Source organism: Caenorhabditis remanei, chromosome II (assembly GCF_010183535.1).
Source record: "Caenorhabditis remanei strain PX506 chromosome II, whole genome shotgun sequence".
Lineage (NCBI taxonomy): Eukaryota > Metazoa > Nematoda > Chromadorea > Rhabditida > Rhabditidae > Caenorhabditis > Caenorhabditis remanei.
The window spans coordinates 13,006,745-13,020,909 of NC_071329.1; the positions used below are offsets into that span (position 1 = coordinate 13,006,745).

General features: G+C 40.5%; 2 protein-coding genes across 2 annotated transcripts; one reads left to right on the forward strand and one right to left on the reverse strand.

The window, feature by feature from the left end:
• Nucleotides 1–5,021: 5,021 nt before the first annotated feature.
• GCK72_006549 (uncharacterized protein) lies at nucleotides 5,022–5,730 on the reverse strand (the record flags this gene model as incomplete). Its single annotated transcript, XM_003113523.2, has 4 exons — nucleotides 5,022–5,160; nucleotides 5,208–5,414; nucleotides 5,462–5,592; nucleotides 5,644–5,730. 4 exons carry the CDS (start codon nucleotides 5,728–5,730, stop codon nucleotides 5,022–5,024), a joined length of 564 nt encoding a protein of 187 aa, XP_003113571.2.
• Nucleotides 5,731–5,902: 172 nt separating this feature from the next.
• On the forward strand, nucleotides 5,903–6,725 carry GCK72_006550 (uncharacterized protein; the record flags this gene model as incomplete). The annotated part of the gene is made up of 4 exons (XM_003113768.2): nucleotides 5,903–5,960; nucleotides 6,010–6,250; nucleotides 6,299–6,640; nucleotides 6,692–6,725. The coding sequence occupies 4 exons, from the start codon at nucleotides 5,903–5,905 to the stop codon at nucleotides 6,723–6,725; spliced, it is 675 nt and encodes a 224-aa protein (XP_003113816.2).
• Nucleotides 6,726–14,165: the final 7,440 nt, after the last annotated feature.

Below are 14,165 nucleotides of genomic sequence, written 5' to 3' on the forward strand. Positions count from 1 at the left end.
CGGGATACGCTTTTTTCGACCACTTCTCTACCTCCACCAGGTACTCCCACAACTTCTGTTCCGGAGCCCTCTGAAGGCGATCGAATTCATGCAAGGCCTCAGCCTTCGCATCCCCCTGTCTCTTCCGGAGTTTTCTCTCAAACTCCACAAACACCTCAGCAATCGGCCTCTCCTGCCTATCTCCCAGTGACTTGAACAACGACTTCGCTGCCCCCTTCAAGTATCTCTCCTCCAATATGGCTACTAGCTCATCATCCTCATCCGTAACCTGCTGGTACTTCAGCAAGAACGCTCTCTTGAACTCCTTGAAGTCCCCAGTACCGTCAAACGTTTTTGGCTCTGGCAACGCTGACGCCTTCATCATTCTCCCCATAGATGCCACCATTTCCATCATAACCTCGTTCCCCGCGCTATACCTGGAACTTCTGCCACTCTTCCAATCTTCACCCCAACTTCTTTCACTATCCGAGAATTTTCCACGCCTGCCATGCATCGAGAATTCGTCATCCGAATCCCTTGAGGACCACTTTCTGACCACCTCCAACCTCGAGGGCACCGGAACTTCCTTAGTATCCTGTCCAACCTTCTTAGGCTCACTTTCCTGCTTTCTGAGCAGTCCTCTCAACTCGCTACTTGCCTCACGCTCCTCCTTTAGCGTCTTTTTGTACTTCGAGACAGCCTCCTCAGCCAATCTCTTCTCCTCTTTCAGCTTGTTCAATTCTCTAAACAACGTCTCTCTCTCCTCATTCCAAGCATCTTGTAACAATGTCAACTCATCCTGGGCCTTGTTGGCATTCTCCACGATGCCACCTGGCACCATTTCTACACCTTTCTCACAGAGTTCACGCAACTCTTCTACCGTTTCCACTCCATTTTCCCTCATTACTCCAATAATCTCTAGCGGCCATCTCTCTCCGCCAAGCTCTTCAAATCGTTCTCGCAACTCACGACAGTACTTTTTCACCGGCTCTACAAGCACTTCTGACTGTCTCTCATTGCCTTTGCACGCCGCCTTGAGTGCCTCATACATATCACTCTCCATACGACCCGAAGACTCCAAAAAGTCAGTGAATCCCTTAACCAACTTGCGTCTCTCCTTCAGTCTCACCTCGTTCATTTGGACAGCCCATGACTTATCGGAAGAAGTAACACTCGAGCTTCTCTTTTTAGTTCTCTCCGTACTGAACGACATCACCGTCTCTCACCACCGTCTCACCAATATCACACCAAAGTATCTCACCACGGTCTCACCGTTTTTTATTTGTCCGACTCTTCGATCTTCGATCTCCGAGACAGGAACAGTACGTTCGCTGATATTTAGTCAACGAGAGGAAATAGTTCTAATAGCGAAGGAGCTCGGATCAGGTCTTATCACCTTCACCAGCGTCTGACTTCTACTACTACAACTAATTTGGTTCGGCCCCCAAGTTATCTATTTCTATCACTTAGGACAGAAACAGACTTCGAGAACTAAGAACACCACTAAAACTTACAAGTCAAAGAGCGTTTATTCGTTGCCAAAAGCAAACTTAGAACTGATTAATTAAAGAAAGTTCACTTTCACATCAGCCTTTGACGTGGCTTGGGTCGTCCAGATTCCACGTGCCTTTTCTCCTTTTGTTTCTTCTCTTCCAATGGGTTTCGAGAATGTAGAACTTCGGCGAAGCCACTGGTTTGCCGATTCGATGGTTGACGTAAGAGAACCAGTTAAAAATAGTTGAAACACAGACCAGTGACCTGCTCAACTTTCCAGGCATAATGTATTCTAGAAGGTTGGATTATTCTCTTTTTTCTCTTGCATCATTTTTTTTGGAAGATTGAAAACAAATAAAAATGAACATTTGGTCATGGTAGATTGATATTCTGCAACCATTCAATCCATCCACGTGCCACCTTTTTGCAGAGTCAAGAGACTAAAACAAACTAATCCAAAAATTGGAAGATCAATAGAAACAAGTTCTCCCGGAGGAGGTAATAATGTCAATCAAAAAGAGAACATCCGGAAGAAGAAAAAAATTAGAAAAAGGGAACCAAGTACGAAAAGTGTGCGAGGTGAATGTGGGGGGAGATGTGGGAAATGTGAATGTGTGGGCGCTGCTATGCATACAAAAAAGTAGAGAAGGAAGAAGGACAAGCCTGACGTGGCAAAACGATGTATACATTTCGGTTTGCAACAGGAGAAGACGAATAAGGAAAAGGGAATAAATTTCAGGGAATAGGTGATGAAGTTTACGCAAATTGTATGTTTTCTTATTAGAAGGAAACAAGGAAATATGAGAATTTGAGAAGAGAAATCCGAAAATATGAGACGATTGTGGCTGTAGAAATCTGAAGAAAGTAGTAATAAATAAGAAAGGAAGGAAGCTAAAAATTCCTTGTATGTACACGTAGTCTTGTTGTGTTATTGTATAGATAACGTATCAACAAATGTAGACTGAAAATGCATGATGTTTTGGGGTGTGCCTTTCGTCTTGTCAAACAAAAGAAAAACCAAGGAAAATAAAACAAAAAGAGGATGGTGCCACTGGTATATTGTCAACTGATAAACAGTTAGTAGTCTGATCTGTGAGCCCTCGGTTGGCCTCTTCTCGAGAGGGCAAACACAAAGAAAACGACCCATCGAGTCGAACGATCTGGTCGAAAAAGTTCTGTTGATGACAGCTTTACGATTTATAGCTGACAGCGAGAAAAGAGAGAAGTAGGGGGCAAATATAAGAAGGAAGTTTGTGGTTATTGAACTGATTGAAGGGGAAATTGAGAAGTTGAAGCAGAGAGGAATGACCGGTTCAGATGAATTCACTTTTCAGTTACATTTCCAACAAACAAATGAGTCAGATATTAGAAGTGATGGGACATCCGGATGGATTAAGTACAGGAAGTGAATGGAACAGAATCTTGTTTTCTGTCTAGAAATTTAAAATTCATTGAGTCATGAAAAGTTACAATGCGTAGAGTTTCGTTTCTCTCGGTCAGAAAGTTGGGATTTTCAGAACCTCCCGAAAACTCAATTAGTTTCACCAAAAAAACTTTGAAATACGCAATAAATAACTGCCAAATAATTGTCTGAGCAATGACCTAAACCTATCATTTGTCAACTTCCAGTTCACCCGAACTTATATCAATTTGGAAAACACATACATATTTCAGCATGTTTTCGTTGCTGGCATGATAACTTCAGAAGATAACTTAGAAAGCCCCAGTAAATACTGTAACTTCCTCCTTCAGTTGAGAAATTCGGATTAATGTGAAATGAAATAAGTAATGAAACGATTCAAAACACAAACCTATCGCTCATTTATTACCAATTGACACCTAACCTTTCTCTCTTTTTTCGTAACTGGGTCAGTTGTGTTCTCGAGTCCAAATGGTCGAATGTCGACTGGCGGATATTTGATTAGGTTTTTCAAAAAGAACGAAAAAGGAGAAGAGAGGTGTTGCAAGATTGAGAGCCGTCTTGTTTCGTCACAATAGAATTTGAAATGTAAAACGAGGACGAAAGAGGAAAAAAAGACTAGAAAAGCCAAAGGTTGTTCAACGACAAAAGAATCTTCTGAAATCAAAACTCAAAACCTGGGAAAAAAGAGAAAATGAAAAAGAATAATGTGAGAGGGGAAACACGAACGGAATGAAGCAATGGCAGCTGATCAGATGGGAAGATATCGGAATGAAAAACGAAGTGAGGAAGCAGGTTTTGGCAAAAGTTTTCGTTGATGGTAGACTAGACAGAAAGAAGTGAAAGAAGATAAAAGTGAAGATGGAAAAAGAAGACGACGACGATGAAGCCAGAAGGAGGAAGTATTCAGAAGAAGCAATGGTTCATACCATTCAGTTTTTCGAACTTCAGGTTTTATCTAACAGACCATAATGATATGCAAAGAAGGGAAAACAAGATATTACTTTTTTCAGATTTGTCACTGCAAATTTTCATCAGAACGCACAATTACGCCTTCTGAAAAGAGTACAATGTCTATAAGTAATGGCTCTGATTTCGGTTTTTTGATTTTTCAGCTTCTCTTTTCAAACTAAAAGTCAAAAATTCTAGAACGTAACTGTTATGAAAATTGCAGAATGGTCTGCAGCAGTGCTTCATGAATCCTTAAGTTTGTGTGCATCAGAAGAAGCAGCAAAACAGAAAATCAGAAATCCGTACGTCATGATTTTCCAGAGATCATGCAATCTAGTCTTCTGGTTTTTCTGAGAAAATAAGAAAATAACAAAATTTTTAAAATAAATCTCTCTCCTCACTTTTGACATTAGTTCGTTTAGTTCCGGAAGACCAAGGTCTCCGATCAAATGTGTTGACTTTAGTGAACAAACTTAATCCGAAAAGTGGGAGAAGGCTAGAAAAGAGAAGGGACAGAAAATTCCAGTCGAGAGAAAAAGTTGGACGGAAAAGGTATTCATGGCAGCAGAAGGAATGATTTGTAGTTCGAGTTGTTGTTGATTGATGACTGCATTTACGAATTGGCTCTACTAATTGTTTACTCTTTTTCCGTTTTTCTGACAGCAAAGAATACTTGGAATGGCTACTTACACCCAACCTTTACTAGGATTTACATTTGCATAACTGGATTTTTGAACCGCCGAGAATTGAAGAGGAGAGAAGAAGGGAGAGAATCATTGAGAAATCGTTTTCGGGAGAATTGAAAACGAACACAAACACAACTGACACCAAATTACACACTGAATTGGGAAGTTCGCTGAATTATAATTATGCAGGTAGACGAAGAAACATTTTTAAATGGGCGTGACTTGGCAGGAAGACGTGGCAAAACCGTCGGAGGAGGAAGAGAGAAAGATTTGAATCTGATAACGGTTTGGAGATTTACGACAGTTTGTGGAGGCCATATGACACGCAACACGTTCAAGTTTCCTTCATGAAACGACACAAAAGCAAAAACCAAACACTTTATTTATTTATTAGGCTGATCAGAAAACGGAGGAAGAAACCACGCGGTCATTCATCAAGACAATTGCTGAAAACAAGAGAATAAGATGAACGTTCGATGAACCTTGTGAACTCACAAACGAATCTTTGTTGTCTTGATTTGTCCGTCGAAGAATACCGATTGAGCTCTGTCTTTCTTTGCGTATTGATACTGCTGCTTATCAGAGAAATTTTCCGCGTTTCCAAATGAAAATCCGTACCCATCAATACTCCTGAAATATAAATTAATCTCTGTATTAATCCTGAGATCAACACAAACTTGATTTTGAAAGTGAATGGCTCATCACATGTGACATTAGGCTTGAGCTTTGACATCACTCCAAACAAGTTTTTTGTTTTTCCAGTTATCGATCCAGATACATTCATCCTAGCTTCACTTGCTACGAGTGTGGTTGTCAATAGGTATTGCTCCAAATCCTCTCCAAGTTGATGCATGATAAGACCTTTTGAGAGTCCAACGGTGAAGCTGAAACTTCTGAAATTCCGTATCAACTTAGATCGTTTAAAACTCACGAAGCATCATCCATAACCTCTGATCCATTGTTATAGTATTCTCCCGAGATGATCAATTCATCCATTTTCTGGAACGGACGTCCCAAAAGAAGAACTTTCAATCCCTTTTCAGCATCGCTGAAGTCTCCGTACTGAAATAAATTTCATAAACTTTTCCAAAAAGAAGGGAAGATACTCCTTACAATAGTCTGGTTGCAGGCGATGAATGGAGTACACCACAGGTATACAACAGGCACGAAAGCTGCGAGAAGAAGTAAACGAAGAAACATCTTGTGACCCGTTTCTCCTCTCTCAACTCTCTTTTTAAGCACAATTCCCGGATGTGAATTTCGACATTCATAAACTTTGAGAAACAAAAACGTGTTTAATGGTTAGGACTGGGAACATGAACAGTTCCATAAAAGAGGTGTCATCGAAGAGATGGACGAGAAATAATCCGAGATGCGATTTTGGCTCTTTGTGCTCATTCAGACACTTCTCGTCACTGTTGTGCTGACCCGTGAGTTGTATTCTTTCCAGAAAATAGTCGCAGTCTGAAATAATTTAAGAATCCGGAGGTGGTGCCACTCCGCCGCCTGATGCCCAAACTACCGCGGTAGCTGCCGATGGTAACAGTACTACGCCGGAAGGACCACACGCTGATTGTTACTTGTGTACCCCAACTGTTCAGTGTGGAGAGACAATTGATGGAGATTATTCGAGTGGAGAAGTCAACGTTCTTCTCATGAAACCAATGGAGGATGGAGATTCATTAGTAGTGAAAGGAGAGGTGTTCCCGAATGCTCAAAAGTAAGTTATTGCGTATTCGGAGAAGTTTCGGTGGAAAACAACTTTCAGAATCTTCATCGACATCTTCAAGGATCTTAGTGTGGGAAAAGCTCAAGAAGGAGGAAACAGTCAACCGGCTCTACTTCAATTTGAACATTACTATGACAGCAATTTGACATTCTCCAGATCTAAACTACGTGGAGAAGCGGATACATTCCGTGAGGCGACACTTCCACTTCCAATCCGAGAGAAGAAACCATGGACCCTGATGTTCAGAATGCATGAAGATCTTACTGGATTCGAGACTGGAGACGAGACTGGATGGTTCAACAATCATATTCCATGGAACGCCACTGCTACAACACAATCATTCAATGTTCGTGGAGACTGGAAAACAACTTCGATTCAATAGTAAGTGTGACTTATTTCAGAATCTCCCCCCTCATCAATTCCTTTTTCCAGCAATTGCGTCAACAGCTCCATTCCGATTCTGTAGAATGTGTTTTCCCATTGAATAAATTCTAATTTCTTGTTCATTTTCTTTCATTTTTCTCCGTTCATCAGGCGACCTTCTGTCTGTTATGTCATATTCGCGCATTTGATTGCTCATCAAACTAATTCGATTACTCTTCTCATAACGAAGGTCTTAAGGAGGAGCAAAAAGAAGAAGAATGGGAACAAGTGAGAGTTGCTTGTCTTCTTCTTCTTCTCCACTTTCTGATAAAAAGTTGAACAAATAGAATATGATTTTACGATGTAGGTCATTCCAATAGAAAGTAGGTAAACTTGAGAGATGGCAGACAATGCATTAAATCAAATTAGTTGATTGCTTCGTGCTTGTTTTGATAATGAGTGCTGAAAAGACAGGATTAGAATGGCACTGTTATGAATTTGATAACAATTTCGAAAACTGATCAGTTCCACACTGTTCATTAACTAATTTCATTTTCGAACTTTCGAGTGTGTTATTTCAAATAATATCTGAAGTTCTAGCAGTTTTCTGTAGTCTCAGGTACGGTAGGATTACTGTAGATAGAGTGACCATAGTATCGAAAAACTGTTCAGATCAGAGCTAGTCAGACTTGTCACGAGCCGGACTGGGCCGATATCAAAAATATTCTCGGCCAGAATCATGAAAATTTTTGAATTTTTGAAATTTTTTTTTGTAAAAAAGTATAGTTTTTGACAAAAAATTTAAAATTCAATCAAAAGGAATATGTTTGATAATTTAAGCACTTTTACTATAAATGTTCTAAATTTTTGGGGCCGGCCCGATTTTTGACAAGTCTGTAAATTTGTACATCTTCCCCTAGATTCTGAGAATTCGATTTCTACAAAAACTCTCCCCTATAACTTTTTCCGCACACCTCCACAGTTCCATTAGTCGAAGTTTTTAACCGAATCACCCCATTTTCTCACTAAAAGTTGTTCAATTGGGTCATGATCATCAACTTCTTTTTTGAATGCATCCCCTCCCAGCGTGAAGAATCATGGGAACCCCCCTTTCTCAGTTTTTCCAAATCTAAAACCTTTTTCAATCAGGCTAATTTCAGTACTTATACATAAACTAAAACCATATGCACGCATGCCAAAGACAATTAGTGCTTGGTCTGAGTAACACAATAATGAGAATTACGATGCGATAATGTCAGGTTGACAATGCGGGGGGTCCATCTGGTACCTCATCGGAAAGAAGGCTGTCAGCAAGCATCTCTTGTTTGTTTTGCCACCATGACACCAATTGAATTAGTTTCTGGTGCTACGAATCCCTTTTCTAAAAAGTACTCTAACGGGATTCTCGTATCCGTCGTGGTCATTATTATCCGAGGTCTCCCCTTCTCCTCGTTATGGTCATTTCATCATCAGAGACCCAAGTGTTGCGCAATTGTCCAAAAAGTGTTCCCTCCGGAGAAGATCGTAAACGAGAGCTGATCCCTCAATATCTTCTTTTTCGGGAATAACCTCATCTCTTCTCGAGACTAAATTTGTTTCTAGTCGGTCTATCCTAATACATATCCTTTTCTATCTACCGGGTGTCACTTCTGTGTTGAAGATGAAGAAGATGAAGACGTCTGAAGATGGATATTATTACTATTGCGGAGAGTGCACGCATTATTATTAGCTGTGTGTGTGGCCCCAAAAAGAATTAATAATCGAAGATGGGGGTGGTCCCTTCGTTGCCCTTTTCGGGAGAAGTGCATTGAGAAGCCGGCTTTATGACCATGTAGTATCCGCTTATTACTTTGTGCAAATTGAGAAATGTCGCAACGGATGAGGCAATGAATAAAGAAGGTTCCATCTAATAACAACAACAACACGAATGTTGCATAAATGAATATATGGGAAAGAAAGTGTAACCCAAGACTACTTCTCCCATATAAATCTCTTCATAAAGCACCTGTCGCTCGTACCGAACGGACATCAATCGGAACCTTCTCATTTCTCAACTTGGTCACTCTCTCACATAAATCATAAGAATATGTACCATTATGCGATAATAGCGCGCTCCACACATTGAAGTCTCTCAACAATAGTCCAAATGAGTAATGATCAAAAGAGTACCGACTGAATCATCTGATTGAGAGAGCGAGAGAGGGGCTCATCCACCTCAAAAGGTAACCAATCCCCCCAAAAGACAAAAGATTCGTTGTTCCGCGTGGTTGCCACGTCATGACCTCCTCATTTTGCCGTCGAAATGCGACTGGAGTCGATGGAAAAAAGCTCCTTGAGTGGATGTCCTTCGAAACGATATTCGCATCGTTTGACTGTCAGTCTAATTGTATTCACGCATTTCACTCGATTGGCAGAAAAAAGAAAAAAAGACATTTCCTTTGGTTTTATTGTTCACTGTTGCACGTTTCTTCAGATGATGTTGTTTATCAGAATTCCACGTTTTGTTTCACTAAATCTCATAAATTCTCTCATCGAGTTACAATAGTAGGGAATGTTGAAACTTTTGGTTAGAAGTGAAAACTAAACAGGAAATCGGGATAAGTCTTCTAAAATTATACCATCAAAGTATTTCATCTCTTCTGAATTTAAGAAAAATTGAAATTCCAGAGCCTGAAATTTCCAGGAAACTTGAAAACTCCCACCTAAATTATTCATATGAGCGTATTTCCAGCTCTATCAAAATTTCAGAATCTCTCTTCAACAATTTATTTCTAAACCATCAGAATCTATCTTCTCTTTCTTCCTCTCCTTTCATCCATTGTATTCAGAGAAACAAGAAGAAGCAACGAAGCGAATCGTTCTCATTTTTGTACGAACTCTTATGCCAACTTGTCCATCACCGCCTGACACTTTAATTGCATCTCTCTACCGGAAAAAGAATCTCCTAGCCAACGAAACTCACCACCCATCAACACAAAGACAGTTTCATTCGTCCCCTTCTCTCTCCCCTTTAATACGCAACATTTGGTTTACACCCTCTCTTTCGAAAAGCAACACTTTCCGCCAGTTGACCCACCTATCATAACACTAAATTATTCAACACTGGGCCGGTCTGCCGGATGCATCTGCTCTTCCGTGTGCCGCCCGTGTGTACCTTTTACCGGCATCATTACCTCGTTTACGATCCGACAGGTACCGTTCGCTCGTGTTGTTTTTTTCGTGCCGTTTTCTCAGATGCCGACACCGTAATTGAGCAGTCATTCGATTCTTTATTCTATTCTCTTTTATTCCCATAGGCGGCATCTCGTCTCTCTATATTTATCCAGTTATGATTACAGACCACAACGTGTTGTTTTTTGTATTAATAACACTAACACCCGAAGGTTTTCCCGCATTCCACACGAGATGGTTTCCGATTTCAACAAGAAGAAATCTTTTTCTCTCGCAATTACCCTTGACCATTAGTGACAAAAAGTGTGACCTCTCCACCTCTGTGTAGGGACAAAAAGAGAAGGCGCAGGCGATCCGAAAAGTACAAAAAAGTGTCGCGAGTTGACAACAGGGCAGCAGAGACACCTGGCGCTAGGCGAGAACGTCGTCACAAAAACAACATTTCGATATTAATTAAAACATTTGAATGTCAGGAACCTTTCTAATCTACAGTAGCCATCGTTGCACTTTTAAACTGAATACAATAATTAGATTGAGTCATATCGAGAAGCAATTGGTCTTTTATAGTTTCCTACGAGACGACGTCATACCCGGATTAGCCTTCTGGCGAATGATTGTGTAACGGAAGTCATTCCCAAGGTATCGTAAACCTAGCATGAATCTGCCACGTCGTAACTCTTATCCCAGAATTTAGGGTGTTGGGAGAAGGCGGCAAACGGCACTTTTCAAGTTTTCTTCTTTTCTCCATCATTCTTCTCAATGTCATCTGAAACATACCCTATAATTAATTAGGAGATGTCACGCAATCCTCCATTTTTTCTTATTTTTCAAAAGGTCTTCTTCCTCTTATTCTCTCATCTGTCCTCCTAATTGGGATTGATTCAAACAGTGTCAAGATTGCTCAAGATGTTCAAAGAGGATCCACCTCCCGCTGTGAGATTCCCATTATTATTTTTTGAAGAATCTCGTTGCTCATCTGAATTAGTGTCGTCTGTGTTCGTCGCCGATCAGCTGTGTCCATTGAGAACACATCATTATCCAGAGAGACCCATATGGTGTCCTTTTCATATGGCTTTTCGTTATTCTTTCTTTTTTTCATCAACCCGACGACGCTTCCTATTTCTTCTCACAGAAGTGTTGCATAATCTCCAGAAGAAGGCAAAAAAACACATAATTATCTCTGCAGGTGTCGTTGTTTAGATATCTGTGAGAAGGAGAAGGAAATTTGAAAGCCGACATTTTGATGGATTCTGTTACACTTTTACACGGAGTAGAGTACACGTAAACAAGTTGTACAAGACGGATGCACATATCGCCTTTCGATTGATTACATTTTAATCGGAACACACATTCGATGACAGCTCGAGTATGTTCTCTCGACTCTTTCTCTCGACTCGGGGAGAGTTTTAAAGTTTATCTTTAGTTCTTTTCAGAAAGTTTCATTTCTGAGAGTTCATTCCTGAAAATCCTAACATAATTCTAAGTGCGGAAAGATGGTAACAGTCAAGAAATTTCAGACTGAATCGTAATATGATTTCTATTTTGCAAAAAACTGAGTTGAAACATTGTTTGAAGTTTTGAATACTCTAATAGTATTGAGATTCACAGATATGACAATTTTTCCCAGTATCAAAATTTCGTAGAAATAGATCTCGGTTTGGTGAGTTCTATCCAATCGAAATACAGATTCGGAAGCAGCATAACAATTACTACTAGTTGAAATATATCTCCATTCCACACCCTAGTTCGAACCAATACCTATTCAACGCCACAAACTCCTCACAGTTGGAAACTTTGTCTCCTTCTCAAGTATCATATTTTGGTAGTTTTCTCCTATCAAAACAATACAAATCTCTCTCCCGCAATGAGGTGATGATGAGGTGACAAATTGATTTATGTACTTCCCGATCCGGACACTATTATTGTTTCCACCTTTCCCTCATTTCTCTCCAAATTCTCAGATTGATCTCATTACGTAACCTGGCACCAGATGCAGTCCCTTTTCGATGTTATCGTTCCCACCCGGACACCGGAAAAATGGAAAAAAAAGAGGGAAAGGAGGGTTTTTAGTTGTGAATGTTGCAGCTGCTTGTACGTTTTTTTGTTGCGCAACCCTCCCCCCAATTTGTCCAATTCTTCCTCTTTTTTCGAATTTCTTTCTCTTTTTTGTACGAGGGAGAAAAGAAGAATACCTGTAGGTACTTGATGAGGACAATATGCACACTCAGGTATGTCAAATTTGCAATTCGATATGGGAATATGATTGGGGACGAGAAAAGGGAGAAGGACTCCCTAAATGTCAGTGCTCTTTTCAAAACAGAAACTATTTACTTTGATAGACGGTGAAACGCTTTGATCTAGAAGACTCTAAAAAGGGGAGCTGTATGACTAATGAAAACAGAAGGTTTCGAAAGAGATGAGTTGTACTACGAGAGCGAGAGAATCTTGTGAAGCGGAAGAGAGCAGATGAGAACTAAATAGAAAACAGATTCAGAAACAAAGGGGATCATGTACACAATGAGTTGTTGTTGTTTCTCTCTTCTCACTTTAAGAATACCTGAAACTTGTGGACTAATTACTTGAACTTTTCTTAGTCCTGAGGTAAGAACTGGGGGTTTCTAGGAGGGATGAGGCTATTGCGATGGAGCTTGGCAAAAAAAAGATGACTTTGAAAACAGTTTGATTTTTTGAAAACACTTTGCCACAATTTCCGTAAATTTTCCAGATTGTTCATACTTTCAAAAAAGACTAAAAGTTACGTCTCTATTCCAGTTTAGATATCCTTTGAAAACTCGAATGTCCCAAAAACACTAGACGTCCCTCAAAACATTAAAACGTCCTTTGGGGTCCCAAATATGCTCAAAAATGTTTAGACGTTTCAAAGTACATTTAGCGCTGGAATCGAGCCAAAGTTACTCACTATCAGTCCCCAGTTAAAACAAATCGGTATCTTGAAATTCCACATCTATCCAAGAAGTTCACTTGTTTCCCGTTGACACCAATTTGTCCAATTACCCTCCCCTCCACTCCACCAGTTAGTCCTTTCTCCTGACACTATCACACCAATTGCTACACCTATCCATATTTCAAAAATCCCATTCCCAATACCTTTTTGTGCCACCCGCGCAGGCTCTCCCTCCCCGACACGATCCCATTATCACAACCCCTCTCACTTTTCCATTATCTTCTCTACACCGCTCTCCACTAATTTACAGAATTTACGAGCTTTTTTGATTATCATCACAACACACCGTGTACTGGTCAGTCAACTCCCTCTATCTCTCCCGGGGGGTCACTCTCGTCTGGCGAAAAGAAGAGAGAGAGAGAGAAGAGAGGGTGAACTATTCACAAAGTGGGCGGAGTAAAATGGACGTGTCTCGTCGGGTACCAAGAGGGGGTTGTTTCATTTCTCTTTTCATTTCGAGCTGATTGTGGTTTCCCCCACTTCCCCCAATACCTCACATCTTCTCCAGCCATTTTGACTTCTATTGTATCTTAAATTTGATCACCGGCCGGTCTTAATTGGAGCCCTCTTCCCCCTCTTCCAAGTGACCACCGGGTGTGAGACAATGAATACAAATTGTGTAAGATTGATGCCTCTCTCCCCCTCTATCTATTCATACTCCTCTCTAATTTCAGTAGTTTTTGTATGGTCTCATTGTTTTTCTAAGCATCTCTTCCATACATCTCCATATGGCTGTAAGTTGGATATATTGCATATACTGCAGATGTTAGTATTTACATGGATTACTGTAATTGTAGGTTATCGGATGGAGGAGGGAGGCTAGTAGGTGCGCGAAACTAGTCTTAAGATGCTATCTTGTATCGCTAATTAGGATTGTGCAACCGCAATCACGCTCCGCTCCACTCACGCATTCTTCGTCCTAAGAAGATCAACCATCACCATGAATCCCGAATATGTAAATGAATTCCCGAACTTTCATTTTCCGTTTCAAAGAATTAGCAAGACTAGTTGAATATCGTTTTGATCTTCTTCTTCACCTCGACCTAAATCATTCTCTCTCTTCTATTGAGAGCCTTGAGACCGTTGGTTTGAAACCTCTCCGCTTCCTGGGACATGCCAATTAACAAGCGGGAGACCCTGTCATTCACAATCAACCACATACGGGTCACTGGCTTCTGAGTGGCCTGCTCGGATTCAGGAGACAGGTAAACCGTGTTTCCGCTCCATCACCTGTTTGCTACATCTCTCTTTCCGAAACGTTTTCCGATCGAATTCACCCAGAAAACATGGAAATCTCCTCTTCGAAAGCTAATTTGTATTCATATTATTCCCACTTTCTTAGAGTGTAACCCATCATTTTAATAATCCCTCCTTCCCCTTATCCTCCCGAATGCACCGTATGTCACA